This window comes from Xiphophorus couchianus, chromosome 22, assembly GCF_001444195.1.
Source record: "Xiphophorus couchianus chromosome 22, X_couchianus-1.0, whole genome shotgun sequence".
NCBI classification, from domain to species: domain Eukaryota; kingdom Metazoa; phylum Chordata; class Actinopteri; order Cyprinodontiformes; family Poeciliidae; genus Xiphophorus; species Xiphophorus couchianus.
The window spans coordinates 1614681-1636401 of record NC_040249.1 but is presented as its reverse complement, the minus strand read 5'-3'; the positions used below and the strand labels follow the sequence as shown (position 1 = coordinate 1636401).

The following is a 21721-nucleotide window of genomic DNA, read 5'->3' as shown; positions in this document are numbered from 1 at the left end:
TAATTGTAATATATTTAATCAGAAATGGTGGCTGTAAAGGAAAACTACAAACACATCACCAATCTATACCCTCATGGAATATTAACTTAGAGAAATGTTTACCTGGAAAACAGCAGCTGAACCATATCAACCAGTGTGTGTTCTGCAGACTTTCTCAGCAGTTCTTCAAGCAGAAAGGGAAAAAGGCATTAGAACCAAACAAAATGACATTATATCCTACCATGAAATAAAAAAAAAATCTAATCCTAACAAAGGTTATTTAATAGATTACAGGGCAACAAAACAACATACAAATAATTAGTCAGAAGCTGTTGTTTAATTCGGAGTAGTCTGCCATTTTCCTTTAGAAAATGGCAGACTACATCCACATTTGGAGCAACCTGGCAAAACCTAGAATATTTACTGTTAAAAAAAGCTTTTAATACACAATTTAGAATAAAGTATATTTATTGTGAACAGGAGAGACTTTATTTTAGTATATTAGCGTCATTTACAGTCATAGTTCTGTTGGACGTTCCAACAGCGCTCAGCAATAACAAGTTCACAGAAATCTTTATGTATAAAGTTGATTCAATAAAAAGGTCTACAGTAAGAGACGTAGGCTTAGAATTGTTTTAAAACCTGATCTATACTTAAACAGTTTTCATCTAGCTAAAAGTGACTACAATTTTAGCGTCAGATCCTAAACCCAACCAAATTATTTACAGAACAGTTCCTTTTACTTACCGCCCCCATTACTGACGTGATTAACCTGTCCTTGGTAAACCGATATGGACCGCAGACTTTTAAATTCACCACAATTCATCTTTACTTGAGAGACTCTCTATTGATCAAGGTAAAAATTCCAAAACCTATTTCTAAGCTTCCTTTCTCATCTAAAATGCTTTAAAAATAGTTGCTGATCAAGTGTGTGAGCATCTAAATAGCAACGACCTGTTGTTTTTTTTTTTTGTTTGTTTTTTAATGAGCATCTAGTTAGTTTGTGTAGACCACGGGATTAAAACCTGGATAACTTTTAACTTTTAAATTTAGACCAGTCAGTAGTTTTTGTATGGGGAACAGCATCTGAAAAACTGTTTAATAAGCCACTTTATCTGAATGGCTCCAGTAATGGTTTGAAATACGTTGTCATCTTTAACCAGACTGGTCTACTGTGTCTACTATGAAGACTTCTCTTTTGAAGGAACTTGTAGTTAAAACATTTCTGTTTGTATCTCCTGAATAAATTCATATTGTGTCTCGACAAGTGGTTCTCTTTCAGAGTTTGATCCTCTTTCTACTACATAAAGCAACTGAAGAAGATTTTGCTTCCACCGACTATATACACACACGTGGACAAAATTGCTGGTATGCCTTGGACAATGAAAGGCAAACCTACAATGGTTACAGAAATAACTCAAGTCTGACAAAGGTAATAATGAATGAAATTTCTACGAAATTTTATTTCGTAGAAAGCAAAGTCAGACATTGCTTTTCAAACATGCGTTGGGATAATTATTTAAAAAAAAAAAAAAAAAAACTCTTGAATTGTGTCCATGTGTGTATTTTTCAATTAGCAAAGTCTTTCCACGTCATTTTGTCGTCTGGTTTGAAACCCAGCATTTCCAGTGCTAGGTTTAAAACCTCTCTTTCCAATTACAAATATAATATGAATTTAACAAATAGTGTTGGTCACAAACTGAAGGCATGCCAGTGTATTTACATCAGGTAACCACTCATATTAGCAAATCGGTTGGATGTACTGAATTACATCATAGGAGTGTTTGATGACTTTCTGACAAACTCACCACTTAAGCGCATCTCGAAGCAGATTCTGAAGCAAGACTGCATTATTTCGCACACCGACTCATTGGTCAGATGGGCCCCAACTGGCGTCAGCAGCAGAGTCCTGAGGACCTACAGAAGCACAAAAGGAAAAGAACACAATCCAGTTAGAACTAGCTTCCAGCAGTGGTGGTGTCTAGTGAAAGATACTGCTCTCTGTGCCATTACCAAGATTTGTGCGGCTATAAAAAGTTACCCGAAGTTTTGTGTAATGTACAAAAACAAAAACGTTGAAAAGTGAGCAACAGACACTGCCTGGGCAAACTGTATGAATTTCAACATGCAGTTTAAAAACAAATGACATAGCAGTTCAATCCAAAGGTCCAAACTCTCAGTGAACCATGCGACTCCACTGGCCACTTACTACCAGGTGTAGGTGAAAGTCAAAGTCGGGTCACATGAAGCATTAAAATCTGCACACTTTCATTACTATGTAAATATTTGGAAATTGATTTGAATTTCAAAGCATTGCATGCTTTTCTATTCCAATTTATCAGACATTACTACGCATATAGGAGCAGAAAAGGAGGTAATGTTTTATAAACTTCGTGTTGACAGTTGGTTCCATCAGTACAGATTTAAAGAAGGGATGCACCGATATGGAAGCCCGTTGCTGCAAGTAAAAAACACATGTTGTACCTGAAGAATTTTCATCAAGACCACTTCGTCACTTGCGGGGTCTGTTCCCACAAATCTAGCGTGTGTGACTGCATCTGCCATGTTCTCGATAGCCTCCGCAGCCGCCTCATGGTTAGCATCTAGAAACAGACAAGAAATGCAACACTTAACTACAGTGCAGCTCAGACTGCAATGACAATACACCTCCATAGGGAGGAGCAGGGAATCCGATAAATAGTAAATTCACTTAGCTGTTGATTTAACGCTCAAAACTGTGATCTTAACAGGCCTTTTCAAGTTTCATCAGGCTTGTACGTTCAGAACGGTGAAATGAATTTCATGACCAAAGTCGAGAAAATGTAAAAAGCATAAAAACTCTCATGCGTAAAACCTCTTGTGCTTTTTAAATGCATAAAAAAAAAAAGAATAGAAAGGGAGAATCAGTGATGCACATTGAAACGAATTGAGATACTGTATAAGACCATCTGTGGATGGTGATTGGTTTGTATCAGAATTTGGTGCAAAAACAGCCAATTTATACTGTCAATGGCTCAATATCTAAGACAACATTGAACACAAAACCAAAACATTTAAATAAACAAATGAGGACGGTGGGTAAGAAATTGTGAGAATCAGAAAAGGTGCCTATAAATAAAACTTACTATTATTTTTATTATTATTAAAACGATGAGATGTCAAGGACTTACAGCTGTTCTCTGATTCATGATTCTCCACAAATTTAAGGTTTGCCTCTTCTTTATCTTTACTTGTCCTAGTGATGCATCATAGTGCTCACATACATACAGACGGATTTGAACTTTTTTAATTTCTAAACATGTGGGATCTACTTGTGAATTGAAAATACAATTTGTAATGCATTTCACGTAATGCATAAAATGCATTACAATGCAGTCCAATGCAAGGTCTGCTGCTGAACCCAACAGCAAAGTCATTACCAACAACTTTTGGTCTGAGAAGTATCTTATCCAACTAAGCAACCCAACAACAAACAACCAGCAGTTCAACTCTCACATGGCGGATGCCCAATGCACTTCCAAGCCTGAGATCTGATGACCAGATGTGGCCTTCTGTTGGAAACAGGCTGGGACGAATCGGCTGCCAGAGCAACAGTAGTCTGTGTTTAGGAAATCTGAGAGGCTACCCAGCTTGTTTTCCTTTCTCGTCTCTGCTAAGAGCAGCAACTCATTAACTAATAAGTAGTGGGGAGAGGAGGAGCAGATGTACGGGTAGAACCACAATGTCAGGAATTGGTGTGGAAAAAAAGTTTATAGGGACACCCAACTTCTCTAAAAATAGATTAAAATAAAAATCTATCTGATTTAGCAAACTACTGTTATGTTTGGAACATTTTGATAACTTTCAGTCACTGCATAAATTTTTATGCATCATTACCTTTGTCAGATTCAAGTTATTTCTGTGACCATTGTGGGGTTTTCTTTCATTAACCGAGGGATACCAACAATTTTGTCTGTGTGTGTGCATATATATTATAAATTATATATTAATGAGTTAAGATAGGCATCATAAAAGAAGTTGGATGTGATGTGTCCCAGAGGAATATTGCAGGGAAAACAAGAGCAGCAGCTGCCTCATTTCTTTTAAACTTCATACCTGTTGATGGTTCCAACATTGCAGGGGGTTTTGGTTGTTTTTATTCGTTGCTGTGGATATAAATGTTACTTAACGCTCTAAAATGGAAGACGTCCTCCCCATGTTGACAATAATAGCAGAAAGCGCAAATCTGGGATTTTAAACCTATCGTATCACAAACTGTGGAGGAGTAATCCAACATTTTTCCTTACCCATTTTACCTAATGGGTAAAAGCCAAAGATGGTTCCTGGGAATGGATCCTAAAGATGGCCGTCGTTTGCCTACATACCCCTCAGGCACTCATGCAGAGTCAACAGAGGGCTGAACCGGCTGCCACACAATGCCGTTCAAACTGGCTATAAATATGTGACATGAGTCAGAGGGAAAAAAAAGTCTGAGCAACTAATTTTAAAAGATCTCAAGCTGCATGTTACAAATCTGTAGAAACCAAACACTACCAACCAAACACACCTTCACTAAATGTCCCACTATCAGCCCCCTATTAAGAACAAGTATTTGGTCTGTGAAAAAAGAAAAAACTACTTCAAACTGGAGATTACAGAATCAAATAATTTCTACGAATGTAATGCAAAAATATTTGATGAAACAAAATACAGTTGCTGTTTTTACTTGCTGGTTAATTTCTATAAAGAACCAATAAGTTTAACAAAAATTGTCACAAGGTTAGAAAGGTTAAAGCAACTGCAGATGACTCTCTCAGTGACTGAGCCTCATCCACTGGCCTAAGATTTCTAGCAATGGTTGATTTGTCAGCAGCACAGGCACAAACAATGAAGACCCAAATGGACAAAGGAACAAAGAAAAGGCTGTTAAAAGACACAGGGTCAAGGCAAAGCCTTAGTTGCTCTTCCTTTTAAGCTTGAAAAAAGTGTTGATAAGACTGGAATAATAAAAGAAAAAATATTAAGAGCAATTCTAGGAAAATTGCCAAACACTGCCAGCAGATGGCAGTATTTGACAAAATTAATGCTTTTTCAATTGTCAGTTTTTTCCATCTTGATATTAGCTCAGTTGAGAAATTGTTAATCTGCAAGGAAAATTGTGGAGAGTAAATGTAACTTCTGATTTTGAAAATGCTTAAAATAGAAGGCAGAAAATGTAACTGAAGTTTGTAAATGGACTGCAGGTAAGAGTAGAAGGGCATGTCTTTTAGAGGAAGAGCTTCACAATTCAATTATGATTCAGAAAGCTATGATATCACAGTACATTTTCATGGTGAGATGCTTCACTGACAGACTTACTTTATAATTATAATTTTCTCCCATTATTTAAAGATGCTGCATGTAGCTTAAAAAATATGTTTATCTATTTGTTAAAACTGTCGCCATGTCGTGACAGTTTAGTATGGGACAGATAATCTGTGAAAAGATCTACCTTCTCCACCTCCTCCCTGAGCTACTATTGATGTCTGAAGACTTGAACTGCTCTCGGTCAAAACAACCAATCAGAGCAAGGAGGAAGGTCTCACCGCTGTAAAACCTGCTCGTGTACTCGCTGCTCAATGGTGGAGAAACAACTTACTGTTACAGGAAAGCTAACGGTGGTCATGCTAACTATCTTCAGCATTCATGGCAGGCTCTGTTGACGAGCAGAGGCTGCAGCGTAGCAAAAAGCAGGTGGGATGGAGACCCTCCTCCTGGCTCTGATTGGTTGTGGAGAAGGCAGAGATGCTCAATTAGTTTTTTCGGATTATCTATTGCATACCATACTGTCACAACATAGTGAAAGTTTGAACAAATAGGCAAACAAAGATGATAAAAATTGGATACTGCAGCTTTAAGTCCAGATTTACTGCATCTGGCGCCCTCTAGTCCAAAGTTACGAGGCATGTCTCGCATCAATATATATGTAGACGTTTCATGAAATGCGACATGGCTGTTCAAACTGTAGACGCTATGAAAACTATCGTCTTGGGTATCATTTGCCTGCAGTGTGAACGCAGCCATAATGGCACAAAACCATTGTTTTCAAACCAGAACCAGATCGCTTTAACATATGGTCCAAAATCACAAACTATCACTTTCATTAGACATACTGGAAGTTTGTACAGTATATGTAGTTGTAGAGAAAAATGGTGTGCTACCGCAGTAATATTTATAGTGAAATAAATTTCAAAATGTTATGACGGAATGACTGAATTAAGACAGGCATTTTTCAATAACTGTAACAACGACAATAAATCTATTCATTGGCTAATAACAACTGCACTTGCAAGCTGCATATCAATGTCAGGTTCTTTGACTGCAGCTGTTTGGACGGTGTTGGGACATTGACTCAGTTGACACCATTTAACCATGCATCTGTTTATGCATGCTTGTTTCACACTTAAAGCAACTGTGAATATTTCCATGATGAGGGTAAAAAGGACATTCAGTGCCGATGGTCCACCAGCAAAAGTAAGACTTTGCATTAATAAATAGACTGCTCTCCCTCAGCTAATTTGACGATGTTGCAATAATTGCCAAAAGTATATTCCCTGATGAGTCAAAAAGTATATTTTCACTTGCGTTGCCAGACATTTTTTTCTAACTTCTAGAAGCTCTAAAAGTATTGTTTTGGCAGCTAATTGATTTTTAAAAATAAAATAATAGTCCATCTACTCCAGAGGTGGGCAATCCTGGTCCTCGAGGGCCGGTGTCCTCTTGGATGTCAACCTGGTCCAACGCACTTCAGTCAAATAGCTGAATCACCTCCTCTAAGTGAGGTCAAGTTCTCCAGAGTCCTGCTAATGACCTCATTATTTGGCTCAGGTGTGTTGAAGTAGAGACACATCTAAAAGTTGCTAAATCAATTTCATGTGAAAGGTCAGATGACCAGACTTTTTTACCTCCTGCCTGTGCCGCTGGAGGTAAATATCTGTCTCAAACTTGTACAAGAGGAAGTCAGTAAAATACTAAATGTATTTTGTACATATGTTCTTTCAAGAGTCTTCAATTGATATATAATGAAAATTGTATCCCTTCATCCATCTTTTAATCATAAGAGTGGATGGCATGACAACAATTGTTGCCGCTAGCTCAATACATAGACAGCATTATACTACGCGTCAGTGGTTTTGCTGTTTATTCTATACGTCTTGCTGTTTCCACACAGCTTAAAACTATCAAATATTTTAGATCTTCTAGACATCAAAATGATGTCTTATACATCACTGTCATTCCCACAATTGAAAAAAATTCCCTCACAGAAGCAGAGGTGAATTTAGAAATTGGGTTGGCCATATTCTGTGCAAGGAATTGAGGGGACAACGGTTAAAACAAGAGCCATACCTAGTGAACTTCTCTCTTAGAAGATACGTTTGCCTACAACTAACTAGTCCACATTCATTAAAAACCAGTTGGGATGAATCTGATTCCAATGGCTCTGAGGGCCAGCAACCACTTCAATATAGACTCATTATGAAAACAAACGACGATAATGCTTTTCACTGGGGGTTAGAGGCATAAAGTTTTGACAGCAATGGGAATCCCAAAAATCCTTCTCCTTATGTACAAGGAATGTACACTGGAATTGGATATGCATTCAGCTGAACAACAGAGACCTGTGAGGCGTAAGTCAGGATGATGACGATACCCTCAAGGTTCTGGGTTTATGATGATGGATTAAAGAGCCACTCTGCCTATTCTGCACCATCCCACACAAGACTTAGGAAGAATGCTGTGCTGACTCTGGATGCAGAGGTAGCATGGACTGCAGCATGCTCCTGTAGAAGGCCAGTATCAAAACGTGTAATCGGTGAGAACTGATCTCCAGGAGCGAGTGAATACATTAGACACAGTTTGTTAGTTGTAATTCTACTTGATTGAATATAAAATTTTACTTCCCGCAAAATTATAAATGATATGAAAATGTTATAACTGTTGGCAACAAATGAAACAGAGGTGCTTTGAGGGATGGTAGAAATATTTATTCAGAGTGTATAGTAAGTTATAAGGCTTATATTAAGAGGGAAAGAGGAGAGTAGTGTACAGCAGAATGTCCATTTGACTGTGAAAGAAAAATGAATGGTATCAAACCATTCATTGAGCTGGGAATAAATTAAAAGTTGTTTCTGATATGAATATTTGAAATGCATAATTGTTTTTCATTTAGTTCTCTTTGTGTATATGTTCATGACAAGAGAATGGGCAATCCATACATAGGAGGGAAAATTGATTTATGACCAGATTAAAAAAAAGTTTTTTTAAATTTATGATTTTCAAGACTAACAATTGCAAATCATGTCAGTAAGATGTTTTCATGTATAAAATCTAAAAATCATATTAAGAAAAGGAAGATGATGGCCGTGGCTCACTGAGATTCTGAATGAGGGATTACTGAAGAGAGAAGTAGAGGGAAGATTAGAGTAGAATACGTCAGTGAAGAGTGTAAACAGAAAGACGCTTTGGGTTTAAAGTGGTGAGCCACAAAGAGAAGGATCTTTCCAGCTTCACCTTTATTTATTCCCCCCCCAAACATAAGATTACGATGTTTTAGATTCCCCCCCCCTTTTCTTGTTTTTGCCAAAATCTTTGTTTTTCACTGGCAGCGCGAGGTGACCAGCAGCTGATTGGTAATATTACATTTTGGGAGACTTCTGGTCTCTTTGTATTTTTGGACCATTATGGCCCAGGGTTACGGCTCACTGGTGTTCGTCAGACATGCAGCAGTTGCTTCCAGCATTATAAGTGTGTAGCTGTTCAGGCACTGAAGGCCCAGACCACTGCAGTCACCTGGGACTGGCCTCTGCTTTGAGAAGCGGCAACAACCAAACAGAAGAGTAAGAGCTGGAGAGGGGAACCACTTTTCAGGGTAGAATCACAAAAGGTGAGGCCCAGCTGCTGCTCCGGTCTGTGATGGTGGTATGGTTCTAGAGGTGTAATGTAATTTAACAAAAGAATATTTTCATTTGTTAAATCATGGCTTTGAAGTTAGAATTTAATGGGTTTTCTGTACTTTTCAATGAAGGGGAAATATACAACAGGCATCATGTTATAACAGTGAACAAACAACATTAATGTTTTCTCAGAATTTCAAAAAGTGGCCAGTTTGGAATTGATCAATTTATTGAATCTAACAAAACTTCTCTAAAATAGTCAGTAGCTGCATTTCTGTGTATTTTGCAAACTGGAATTATGAAAAAAAAATGCTTAATGGAACATTAATTTTTTTAAAAACAAAAGAAAAACCCCACTGCATGCACTTTTTAAAGCTTTGAGGCAGAACACAGGATTCTGGAAATGAACATTCTGCGTTCATGCCAGTTTGAAACACTATTTGTTAGGCATATATACGTACATGCCAAACCTAAACAGTTTTACAAAAAATGTTTGGTATTTGCATTGCTCGCAGTGTTTTCATGTTTTGCCACAATTCATTGGATTAGATTAAGGAAAGTTCACTGAGAACACACCATTTTAGAAGATGAAATCACTAATTCCCATTAAATAAACCACTGAAAAAATAAAAATAAAAATCAGCAAAGTCGTTGTTTCTTACCTATAAGGCCATATGAAAGAAACTTGTTTACAGAGGTAAGGGCGAGCCCGGTAATCGGCCCAGTGGTGTCTTCAGAGCGCACAACTTCAAGGAACGGCCGCATGAAAAGGTTGGGTTCCACATCTGAAAGTTCTACAGAAGAGGACACACAGTCAGGCCCAAAAATGTAGCAGATTCATCTTTTTTTTTAATGCACAGGCTCTTTGATTGTACTGCAAATCACATGTACCAATTGCACTTAAGATAAGCCCAAACTATTTAACTCTATCCAACTACTCATTTTCTTTTCTATATTTTTGTCTTCAATTGGCCATCAGGCAGAGTTTACTGCTCCAAACCCACCTGATCCTGCAGGTCACACTTTTGCTGATTTTACAAGGGAAGTTTAAACGAAGAACAAAAAAAGAGAATAAACTTTCATTCGTACATGGGGCTCCAACAAATTTATCAAATAAAAGTTCCAGACTCAATATTACACCAAATATAATAGATTATGATGTATTAATGGTCAATTTATCAACCGTGGGCATGCTTTAAATTTGCAATACGCAAAACGAGGACTGAAGAAAGGCAGGAAGGAAGTAAGGAAGGATGGAAAAAAGAAAGGAACAAAGAGAGAACGAAGTCTGAAAAAAGGAATATTTTCTATATACCTATGCTCTTCCCGTACTTTTCCAGACCTTCAAAATAGTCAAATCAAAAAGTCCAGGGTACCTTGAGTGAAGTGGGCTGCCCTTTCTCCACAACTAAAACTGACCTCACCTAAAACAAGAGAAGCTTGATCGGACTTAACTTCAGCAAAATTTGGTGTATGTAAACTTCTGGTTGTCCTCCACAAGCTGTCAGTGCATATAGTTGCTTGACACTTCCTGAAGGGGTGCAACAGTGAAGAAGCAGAGTACAATAAGCAAGGCAAAATCCCATTCTTTGACTGACGCAGTGGCACAAAACCAAACACTGATGGTTATTGATCGAGACCTCTTTGGCTGTTAAATTAAGAGTCAGGGTCCTTGACTTGCGGTGCCAAGGCTTCTTAAGCTGAGGAGAAAACCAGCGGTTTAACAAGACCAGAACTACTAAATGAAATCCAGGGAGAATTCTGTTGTTCATCTGCTGAGCAAAAAACATAGAAGACTGTTATATTTTCATCCATCTGCTGGGAGAGGTTTGATACATGTCAGCTCACTGCAGCCCCCGTTTTTTTCGACCCTCGTCTCAATCATCCGTATTTTCAGTATTTGGTCCCCGTGTTCTTCTGAATGGGACCGACACATGCAGAAGGGGGCAATTAGGAAGAAACAATGCTGTTGAGCTCCATATGGTCATTTCATGGGACCACACTGGTATTTATCAGTGCAACCTTAGCAGGCAATTTGAAAAGCCCAGGAGAAATTAAAACTTTGAAATTGTTTGGGAAGACTGCTGTAATTTCTACTGCGGAGAAGCATTTCCTTATGGGGTCTTACAGAATACACTTTGCATTTGTATTTATACAAACTATGCTGTGGAGGCAGCAAGAAAGACCAAAAGTGCACGCCAATATTTTGATGAAATCAGAAGCTCTAATCAATCGGTACTATGGTTGTCAAGTTTTGTACAGCAAGAGTATATGTCTAAGCTCAATTTTCAAAACATCTAATGTACCTTTCTGACTCTTTTTTCAGGGTTCATGTTGCTTCAAGTTCTATTTATTTATAACATGCGTTTAAAAAAAACACATAAGTTCATCGAAATACTAGGGGTGCTCTGATTAAAAGGCCTGACCAGTCGATTCCGATTTTGGCCAATACCAATTTTTTTATTTCTTTTTTTGTCTGAAATATTGTTGTGTTTAGCAATTGTTAATAACATCTTCCAGTAACATTTTATACTTCAACACAAAATTTTTTAAATACATAAACACTGTGGGCTGCTGGTGCACTGCCCTGGCGTGCCCACCACCAGGCTTTGCAAGTTTTCCGTGGAAATTCCTGAATACTGTTTAAGTTAAAATTTGAGGAAGTTCCCCAAAACGGCATCACTAGAAACCATTTTTAGTCTTAGAATTCTTTGCGGATACGCAAATAAGAAAATAAGACCGTCCAAGTAATCACAGGTCATCTTCAGCCAAGCTGGACGACATGGTAAAATTTCGTCCACAGTTGACACTGTCATATTTTTTGTTTTAGTTGTACAAAACATGATCTAATCTGAGGCGGAATATGTAATTCACTTATTTTGTTTTGTTGTTTGTTTTTTTAAACTGCTTTTCTTCATTCTTATTTGAATGTCATGTTATACAAAGTTACAACTAAGTTGGTAGGAAGACTTTTCTGGCTCAAGTGGTAAGGGACGCATCCTCATTCACCTCACCTAAACTGTAGGGCAAGAGGAGGAAAAGGAGAATATAAATGTACAAGCCAAAAAGAAAAAGACAAAGGATGAGCTGAGAATGAGGACAGATTTGACTCAATTTCACCAGTTCCGTTGAGACAGCCGAAAATAATGCCTGATGAATATTCAAACGCAGTAAAAATTCATCTATGGTGATCACAGACATTTCAGACTAGTCATTTGCACTTATACTAAGGTGATGGAGGACAATTTCAAAAAAGGATATAATTTGAATTAATTTTAGCCAGCTGTATTTCTAGAAGTGAACAAGGAAGTGACCAAAAAGCAAGTTGGCAAAGAGAGAAATCTGTGAGAGAGGACGGAAAGGCGGGTGGTTAGATCTATGGCAAAGACTCTCAGGCAGCAACACAGGGAACAGCTGAGAACTCCGACGCAGCTGGAGGTCGGCTGGAACACCAGAGATCTTGTCACAGGAATCTTGCAGAAACCTCATTACTGTTCGTTTTTTTTTTTACTTTTTTTTTTTTGTTCTCTTTAGGAGTCTTAACAACTGCAGCAGTCTGTCCAAAGAGGAGTCTAAAACATTTCATTAAAAGAAGCCGTTGGAATTGTTTTCGGTTAGAACACAGAAAGTACAGCTATAGTAACACAACACAAGTTGCTGCATTTTCATAACCATGGCAAAAATCTCAAAACGACCATTTATGAAAAACGCACAAAACATGAGCTTTAAAACGTAACGCTGGACTGGTGAGTATTTTGTTCAAAACTTATTTGTTTTATAAGGATCATAAAATTCATGACAAACAAAGCCAATATAAGTTACTGTACTGAGAAGAAAAAAGTAAAGAAGCCAAAACTAAGATGAAACTGTGCCATAAGGATGTGTGATTGTGTGTGTGTGTGTGTGTGTGTGTGTGTGTGTGTTCCATCCTTATTTGTTTCACCTGCTGCACTCCTTCAGCTCTTCACTAATGGCACTCCCCAGGGGGGAAGGGGATTTCAGAAACCATGCACTGTACAGATCAACCTGACTTTGTTCACACAAGACACAATAGCGCACTGACACAGAGGCTCACGCTGCAACCGCTGTGGAAAAAACAGTGAATGGACAATGGCCTTCTCACAACAAAGATTCTACAACCAAGTTCTCATTTTTGAAAAACAGCTGCTATAAAAAATGTAAAAAAGCACTATCAAAACTTGATTATTTGATAGTTAATTATACTTCAATAACTGAGAAATACTTTTTACTCTCCAGGAAACGAAACTTTTAGAAACAGAGGAGCTGGTCGTTAATTTAAAAACCTGTTTTGCTGGCCGCAACGGCCCTGGACGCGCCTCCACGTAGACTTTGAATGTAAACCAGATGCACCTGATGCTCAAATCGCGTTTGGTGTGAACGCACCGTGATTGCTGCTGCCGCCAGTCTGGAGGAGCTGTGTGGGGGAGGACCAGGGGAGGGGTGGTCCATGTGAGCTCGGCTGGGGGCCGAAGCTCCAAGGTGGAGCTTTGGATAAATAGGCGGTGGATTGTATGAGCAGGCGTTAAGGCACCCATGAATGGTTGCCATGGGAGATTCAAGGATTTCTCAAACATGCATGAATGAATCAAAGCAAGACTCCTGGTGTGTGTCTGATGAGAGGATGACATAAAATATAAATATAAAAAATTTCAACTTTCCACCCGCTTAATACTATTAGGAATATTTAATGGCTATTAAATGTCAAAATGTCTTTTACAGAGGCGTTAGCTTTTCCTCTTTTCCTTTTTAACGTGACCCTCTAAGTCAGTGTTTCAAACTGTGATCCCTGGACCACTTGTGGCCCGTGAGCGCCCCTAGTGATGTAAGGTACTGCATGTTATCAATCGTAATGTTAGCTCAAAGTGCGACGCTACAGCTAGCTTACCAAAGGGTTGTGTTAAAAATAATATTGGATAAGTGGCTTAAAACCAGGTTACTCAAAAGAAAAGCTGCAGATACTAGTGGAAAGAAAACAACTCCGGGATTACTTATATGATCAGAGGAAGCTGAGTCATAGCTGCTGAGTGTTGATGTGTTGTTCACTAGCTATTGGATTCTTTTGAACGGCTCTATGCCTAGGGTGAATTGATAAAATCTTAAAAGCTTGAATGAAGTCACTTGCATAAAAACTCAAACAGAAATTCCTTAATGATAACATAGCCAGGCTAACCATAACAGCAATGACGACTTCAGTACAACAGAAGGGAACATTTCTAGTTATTGTTGCCTCCATGACTCTATGGTAGGGAAACATGCCTATCAAGTTTATCCCCACAGGGGCACTGAAATGCTCTGTCCAGAGGAGTGGGAGATGGCCCGGGGTTGACTTCACAAACAAAAGGCGACAACTGTCATAAATGACTCCCCTGTGGGTCTGCATGTCAGCCATAGTACTAACATGGGGTAACAGCAAGGGCTTTGAGAGACCGTGAGGCCAACAGGGCAGCCTCTCAAACAAGCAAGCTGCTGCATGATGCTTTTACACACAAAATTATAATGAGTAGAATTTTAGACATTTTGATATTGTGAAGTTTTTTGGTTCTTCTGTTTTTGTGTAAAAGAGTACAGCACTGATTTAAGGAGTAAGTGGTGACTCACTTTAATCAAAACTTACAAACTCTCCAGTTCTATTTTCTACCAACATTGGGTTTACATTTTATTGTTTTAACTCAAAAGGAAGAGGGGATGGGGAAGTATGAAGCTAACGAAACGCAAGCACCTTAACTACTGTTGTTCACACAACAGTAGTTATGTGAAGTTAACTTAAGTTAACTTAAGTAGTAACTTAAGTTAATAACTTAAGTTACTACAAGTTAAGCTAATACTTAACTTGTACATATACATTAAGTGCACCACCTTAGGTGCCGTTTGTCATAAGGAATCTTTTCACACTTAACTCCACGCCATCCCAGCTTCAAATATCTTACACCAACATCTGTCAAACTGAGGTTGATTACCAAGAGTTTCTCAGAATATGTTGTTTAGTAATAGACATTGGAACAAACACAATATCTGCCATTATACTCAGAGGTCACGCTAGACTGTTTTATTGTCCGTCATTTAGACTGACAGAATAAAAAGAAATCCGTCATGTACTATTTGTACCCGTCAAACGCACAGTGCCTCACTAATTCCTCCTGGTTGCATTTGCAGAGAAATCTGCGCAAGTTCATCAGTCAGTTGGATCGATCTGATCCTAACCAATCATTTGAACTTTGCAAGCTTTTTACCCAGTGTGTGGACCGGGCATGTGCTTTTACGAGGATTTTTTTGCGTGGTTTCGCTTCTACGAAATGGACACGTTACATCTGCCGCGCTGCTCCTGAGCGCCGCTCTCCTTCTAGGCGCGGGAGAGTAACGTCTTCCAGCTCCATGCGTTAAACCCGCAGGGTGAGATAAGTCTAATTCTTCCCAGCGGCAGAGCTGCGTCCGCATTAGTTGTGCAGCGCACAGCGCATGTTACGGTCTTATTAACTTCTGCACCTTTATTTATTTCCTCAAGATAAACTGCCGGCTCCTCTGTTTAGACTGTAAATGGATTAGCTCAACATTGCATTCTCTTTAGTTTCTTCTGTTCTACATGTAATTGAAACTGGAATTAAACGCGCCATGTCAATCAAAGGTTTAGAATGCGCTTCCTCTGCGATGAACTCTTTGCATAAAGTCTATAATGAATACACGTGCACGAGTCAAGGGTGTGAATTATAACCTGTCAAAATTACGGACTGGCTCAAATTTTTTCCACTGATTTAAAGAAAAAGAAAAAAAAAACGGTCAAATACGGAAAATATTCTGTTAACGCAACCCCTGATTTTACTATACCTAACATACTCCTACTGTGGTTGAACATTATGCAGATTATGAGGGATGCACTGATATGAAAGTTTGGGTTGACAATGATATGTACTAATATTGCTGTTTTGTCTGAAAACCTACAACAATTCTGTTTCTCTGGCACCTCACTAAATGGGGTTTAAAATGTAGGAACGATATGATCAAAAATGTAAGTGGAACATTTTCAAGCCTTTATGTCATGACCTGGCCAATGCAATCCCTTATGCTGGGCATGCATGCAGTGACAGTGGAGTGGACAAACTCCCTTTTAGCATGAAAAAGATTGGGGAAGACAAAGTGATTATTGATGCAACACTGACACCCCACCTCCATGCATACAGACATTTCACTTCATCTGTAACTAAAACTAAAAACTTCCTGATGATCTGGGTTTCTGCTCCAAACACACACGACTCCTTTCACACTCTCACATGGAGCACATACAATTTACCTGCTTGTGAGCCCATCTCTTTGCTTTGCCCTTGTGTATTGGAAGGTTTCGTTCCATAGGAAATATTTGTAAACTCTAAAGATCAGAAAAACAAAATAATTTTATTCTCCAGCTGAAAAATTTAGGATAAGGTTTTTTTTTAATACAATTGTGCTTTATGCATTACAGAACTGCAGAAGTATACTCTGCCATTGCTGCTCTAGTGACAAACTGAGCTATAGGTTGGTGTGAAGTGATTGCTAACCTCTTTGCAATGCAGGTTATAAATAATTGCATTTTTGTAATAGCTTCTCTCTTCTGTTTTAAGCCTGAGCTTTGAAAACGGTTTATTATTTGTCCCTAATAATAAACTTACGGAGAGATTGCTTTCTGAAAAGGTTGTACAAAAAAAAAAAAGGCTGGCTCAGCTGAACATTAGCCCTATTTTGTTTTAATGTAGACCTTTCTTATCCACAAAGTTGCTTTCTGCAGGCTGTCAACCTCACTCCAGTCCTGTTCGGCACATGCAAGGGTGCGCCTATCCAATTGGACTGGCATCACGGCTATGGAATGCTGAAGTCCACATTTTTCCCATTCAGCAACAAAAAACGGTCTTTCAAAGCCAATCAGCTAGAAATTTTGCTTTGTTTTTATTTTCAACTGAACTTCCTGGAACCTATTATGGAGCTGTCCGGGATGTATATTTAGCTATGGCAACACAGGGCCTCCTCGCCCATTTGCGCCACTGGTCATGTCACCTCTGATAAACAGAAAAACAATTGGCTATCCCTTTTGTCACCTTAAAGAAAGCAAGGCACTGTGTTCCTGAGTGTAAATAACATAACGTGCTTGCAAACACCACAAGTAGTCCTGTGCACATTAGAGGATATCTTCAGAACAACATACTCAACTTCTACTTTTCAGTGACTGAAAGTCACTATTAAAAAAAAAAAACACTTTGTTATGAACTGCTCCTATAAATGTACTTTGAGAAAAATGCAAATATTTAGAATGTACTTAGCACTGATGGTGGGTACCGATCAAAAGCCATAGAGTGAAACAGTCAGACAAAGGTGAGAACAAACATGTCTACAAATGCAGTTGACAAATGTTAAGGTTAAAAACAGATCAAGCTGCGAAAATTATAGAAGCAAGTATGGCTGTAGCGATTCCTCGAATGATTCGAGTACCTCGATTATTGAAATTCCTCGAGGAAAATGTATCTGCCTTGAAACTTCATTAAATTATGCTTTATTATTTAGCGCACCGTGTTCTGGCCGGGACATTTTTTGCGTTGTGCAGCGCTCTCGCTTCTGCCTGAGTTGTTGACGAAAGCTAAGTGTTAGCAGCATGATGTCCAATTTTCAAGTTTGGTCCAGGGGGCGGTTTATTGATTGATGGTAATGTCATCAATCAATAAACCGGTTTTTATTGTTTTCAGGGGACCAATAAGCATCCTTAGAATGACTGGCGTGATGCCTGAAGTAAGGCAGCCTTTCTCCTCCAGGAGCTGCTGGTTCAAGGCAAACGGCAAGAAGGGCGCTGCAGGAGAATTTATACAGGTAAGTAGATACACTGAACATGGCGGGCAGCTGAGTAGTTGATGGTTATAGTGCAGGTGTAGTTTTATGGACGAACCAGAAAATTTATTTCATATCATCCCGGTCTCAACAAACGGGTGGTGGAGAGCATCGTGACGGTACATAGCTGGTAGATGTGTTTCTATGTGTGACTAACAAAGGTGCCAAATCCCGTCGCTAACATGGGCAGAAAAGCTATAAATATTTAGGCAAGGTGAGAGTTCATCTATTAAATTGACTGAAGATGAATACATAAACGAAAAGCTGGAGTATGGACATTTTTTATAAGCATATTTGAGAGCCTGCCTCTTTATTATTAAATTGAATATAATTTCTGATTTTTATACAACTTTTCTTTAGGTTAACTTAGAAAGTGAGCTATTATTGTCACAAGTTAATTCTCTACACTACAGAAAAGTTATTGTTAGGGAAGCTCAAATGTGGAAAAATTGGACTGATGTTGATATCTGATAGTAACACTGCTGTTATACTAGATTTACCAATATTTTATTTTATTTTTGCATCCAATTACACGATTAATCATAAAATAATCGATAGATTACTCTATTGCTAAAATATTCATTAACAGCCCTAGAAACAAGATTTATCCATTATTAGGAAACAATCTGACATCTGATATTTATTAATACCATGTAGTTTTCTTATAAGTTCCATTTAATATATGAAGTCAGACTTACACTTGTACATTCTCTTTCACTTAAATATGTCTGTCATAGCAAAAGGTGACTGTAAAAGGTGGCAGATTTTTTTTTTTATTCCTAGCTCAACAGAATTTCTTCTGGCCCATGTCACCATTTTCAAACAGGGCAACATTTCTTTTTATATTTGGATGTCGATTTAGGAGACAATCAACATAAGAAGTACAGTGCACGTTTAGTATCTCTGAGGATCTAAGCTACAGATCAGCCTCGGTGCAATGCTTTACTAATTGGGTATGTGTATTACAATGTCTGTGGACACAATACCCTTATGGGGCATGAAATAACAAGCAGCTGTGTGTCAGGAGACTATATGTGCACATAAAGGAGACTGTGTCCGTGTGTGGGTGTGTGTGGGTGTGTGTGTGTGTGCATGTAATAGCTGCTGGGAGGTTTATTAACCCAGTCTATCAGGGTTGAGTGGGATTCACACTGAGACACTGAAGGCTTAAGGATGCGAGTGCCACACCAGGCAAGACAATTCTTCCCTGAAATACTAATATGGACTCTGATTTCCAACCACAACACTAAACCTCCTCCCCACAACCAGAGCAGGGACCTCCAAGCCAGCTCTGTCTCCTAGTGCGCAGATGCTTTGATGTTCAGCTGAGGACATTTTAAAACAGCAGCCTCAATTGCTTAGCATTGACTTTCTACATACCCACAGCAGTGTGATGTCACTCACAGCTGCTGTAGTCCCGATTCCTCTCTTGTCGGAAAACTGACCGACTGTTGTTCTAAAGTAGAGGGTGAAGCATTCAGATCAAAAGGAGGTTTCTTTTTAAATTCAATTTTTGCACCAACAGAACATCTTAATATTTTTTGATGAAAGCTCCTGAACAAGGTCCTTTGTATTAAAACTAATATGCAAGGTTTCCCCCAGAAAACTTCCTAAGCCTGGTGGTTGGGCGCTAGGTCAGTCATTCATCCAGCGGACCGTCATGTTTAGGAGTTAAAAAATGCTTAAAGTTGACAGGAAATTTGAAAAATGTGAAAATATCACTTGATAATTATGTGTTATTGAAAGATTGGAAGATTAACACCTGAACACCAACTATAAAGTCTTAAAAAAGGCAAACTTTTTAAAAGGACTTAAATAAATAAGCAATGCTTAGCCTGGTGGGGGCACAAGTAAAGCCTTTTGGCTCACCAGGCTTGTAATACACTGGGGGAAACCCTGAATATATCATTTCATTACCAGCTCATAATCCGACTAAATAGTTCTACACAAATTTAGACAAAACAAAGAAGCTATATGTGGAAGAAAAAGTGATGACTTAATGGCAAGCAGACATTTGCCATGTGTCATGAATGAAGTTTAGCAATGATGGTAGAACAGCAAAAAAAAATTACAGTGACATATATTGTTGATGATCTTGTCAAGAAAATCCGAGCTCATCCCACTTCCCCATGCTGGAGATTTTAGTTTAACAGTAATAATAAAGTTATCTTTAAAATGAATCACTCAAGTGACATCAAGGCCCAACAGTAGACTTAAGTGTCAATAAAATAAATCTAGTTGTGTGTGTTGTTTTTGTCTCATGCAAACTTTGCTTTAATTCTACTTTTTTCTATCTAATCATAAGAAATCATAGTCAGTCAGAGAGAGTCATTAAACAGGAAAAGCAGGTTTCCTGGAAAAAGAGGAAGTTTCCAGCCTGCAGATTTATAAAAATAGCTGAGACTATTTCTTAGTTTAAAGCATGAAAGTTTTAAAGAATGAAATCTAAACATTATTAGTAATTGGATAAGATTCAAAGTAAAATACTTATATTAATATTGGTTTAATTGTAATAATACTTACACTTACATTTGTGAGAACACTTACAAGAAAAACAAGTAACTGTAACTTTGGTATTAAATAATTAGAATCATGGATTATTCTTGGTTTCTTTTCAGAAAACATATGTAATAACTCACATTAAGATTATAATAAATATAATTAATAAGTTATAGTTATAAAATTATAAATGAATGCTAAATCAGAGAAGCTAAAGAAAATAAATGTGATATAAGTTATGGTTATAAAATTATAAATGAATGCTAAATCAGAGAAGCTAAAGAAAATAAATGTGATATAAATGTGATTTTGACATTGAACTTGAAATGGTGTAAAAGGTTGTAAAACTGCAATTAAACATCACTGATGTGTTGGAGGTAGATGGTAGGTGAAAGGTGACAGGAAGGGAAAAAGGGGAACTAACAGGAGAGCAGAGATGATCAGCACCTTATATGGAAACAGGAGGTTGAGCAGCCCTGAGACATTGGCACAGACATCATGACATGATGTCTCTTAAGACAGTGACGGATATGAGATCATCTGTCTAAGCAGACAGATGAACCCTATATAAGGTGGGTGCAAAAGAGGAACCGTTCGTTGGATCCTCCGGGCAGCTTCGAGCCAAGATCGAGATGGACAAAGAACTCTGCAGCTGAAGAAGAGCCGGGGCCACGGAGCCGGAGACTGTCCTGCACATGGAGACCAACCCGTCTGGCCCACAATCTGTGGCTTCGAATCGCACTTCTCTCATCGGCTGGGTTCAGACCCCAAAGACAAAGATGAAGACAAAGACAAGGAAGAAGAACTGGTGCCTTTTTTCCTGCCAGCACCAAGTCCTGTGTGACCTCAGCATCCATGCGGAGAGGAGGCTCATCAGACCTGCGGAGATCCTGGCCTTCATCGATCAACATCTTCCTCCTGTTGCAACACCTTCTTCATCATCGTGCCAGGTCTGGGGTTCGAGGCGCCAAACTCCGTCCGTCTCTCTCAAAGGTTCCCTTTTTTAGTTCTCAGTATCAGCAGTAGGGAAAGATAGACTAGATGATTGATTTTACTTATTTGATTATTTCTGCTACTGAATTAAGCTGTACTGACCCTTGCAAAAATGCCTTACTAATAAAATATTTAGCATAAAGAAAATCTAAAGATGTTGTGGACATTCAGTTAATGAGTCACCTTAAAGTTCTTTGATGGTTGTAAAATAGCTGTGATGTTTGATTCTGGAGAGGAAGAGGTGGAAAATGTTTTTAGGTTGCTGGTAGCCCATATTTAAAACCTCATCCTTGGGACTCGCCCGAGTCACTAAAACCTACCTGGTTCAATAACAAATGCAAGTTGCAAAATAGAGAACGAGCGACCGTTAACAGGTGTGCTCTGTGAAACTAGTTGGCTGTAGGCTGCTCAGTCTGGCTAATTCACAGGGGGAAGAAGGGTGGGACACCTGGATGTAGGCCGTCAGATAACCA

General features: G+C 38.5%; 1 protein-coding gene across 4 annotated transcripts in view; it reads right to left on the bottom strand.

Annotated features, from left to right (window-relative positions):
- The window catches only part of gbf1 (golgi brefeldin A resistant guanine nucleotide exchange factor 1), a 62664-nt gene that overhangs the window by 27506 nt on the left and 13437 nt on the right, over positions 1-21721 (bottom strand). For all 4 annotated transcript variants that reach the window (XM_028006688.1, XM_028006689.1, XM_028006690.1 and 1 more), the window contains exons 4-7: positions 9554-9685; positions 2464-2582; positions 1788-1896; positions 103-163 (exon numbers count right to left, since the gene is read on the bottom strand). In XM_028006688.1, coding sequence (XP_027862489.1) covers positions 103-163; positions 1788-1896; positions 2464-2582; positions 9554-9685 — 421 coding nt within the window. The remainder of the gene's footprint in view (positions 1-102; positions 164-1787; positions 1897-2463; positions 2583-9553; positions 9686-21721) is intronic.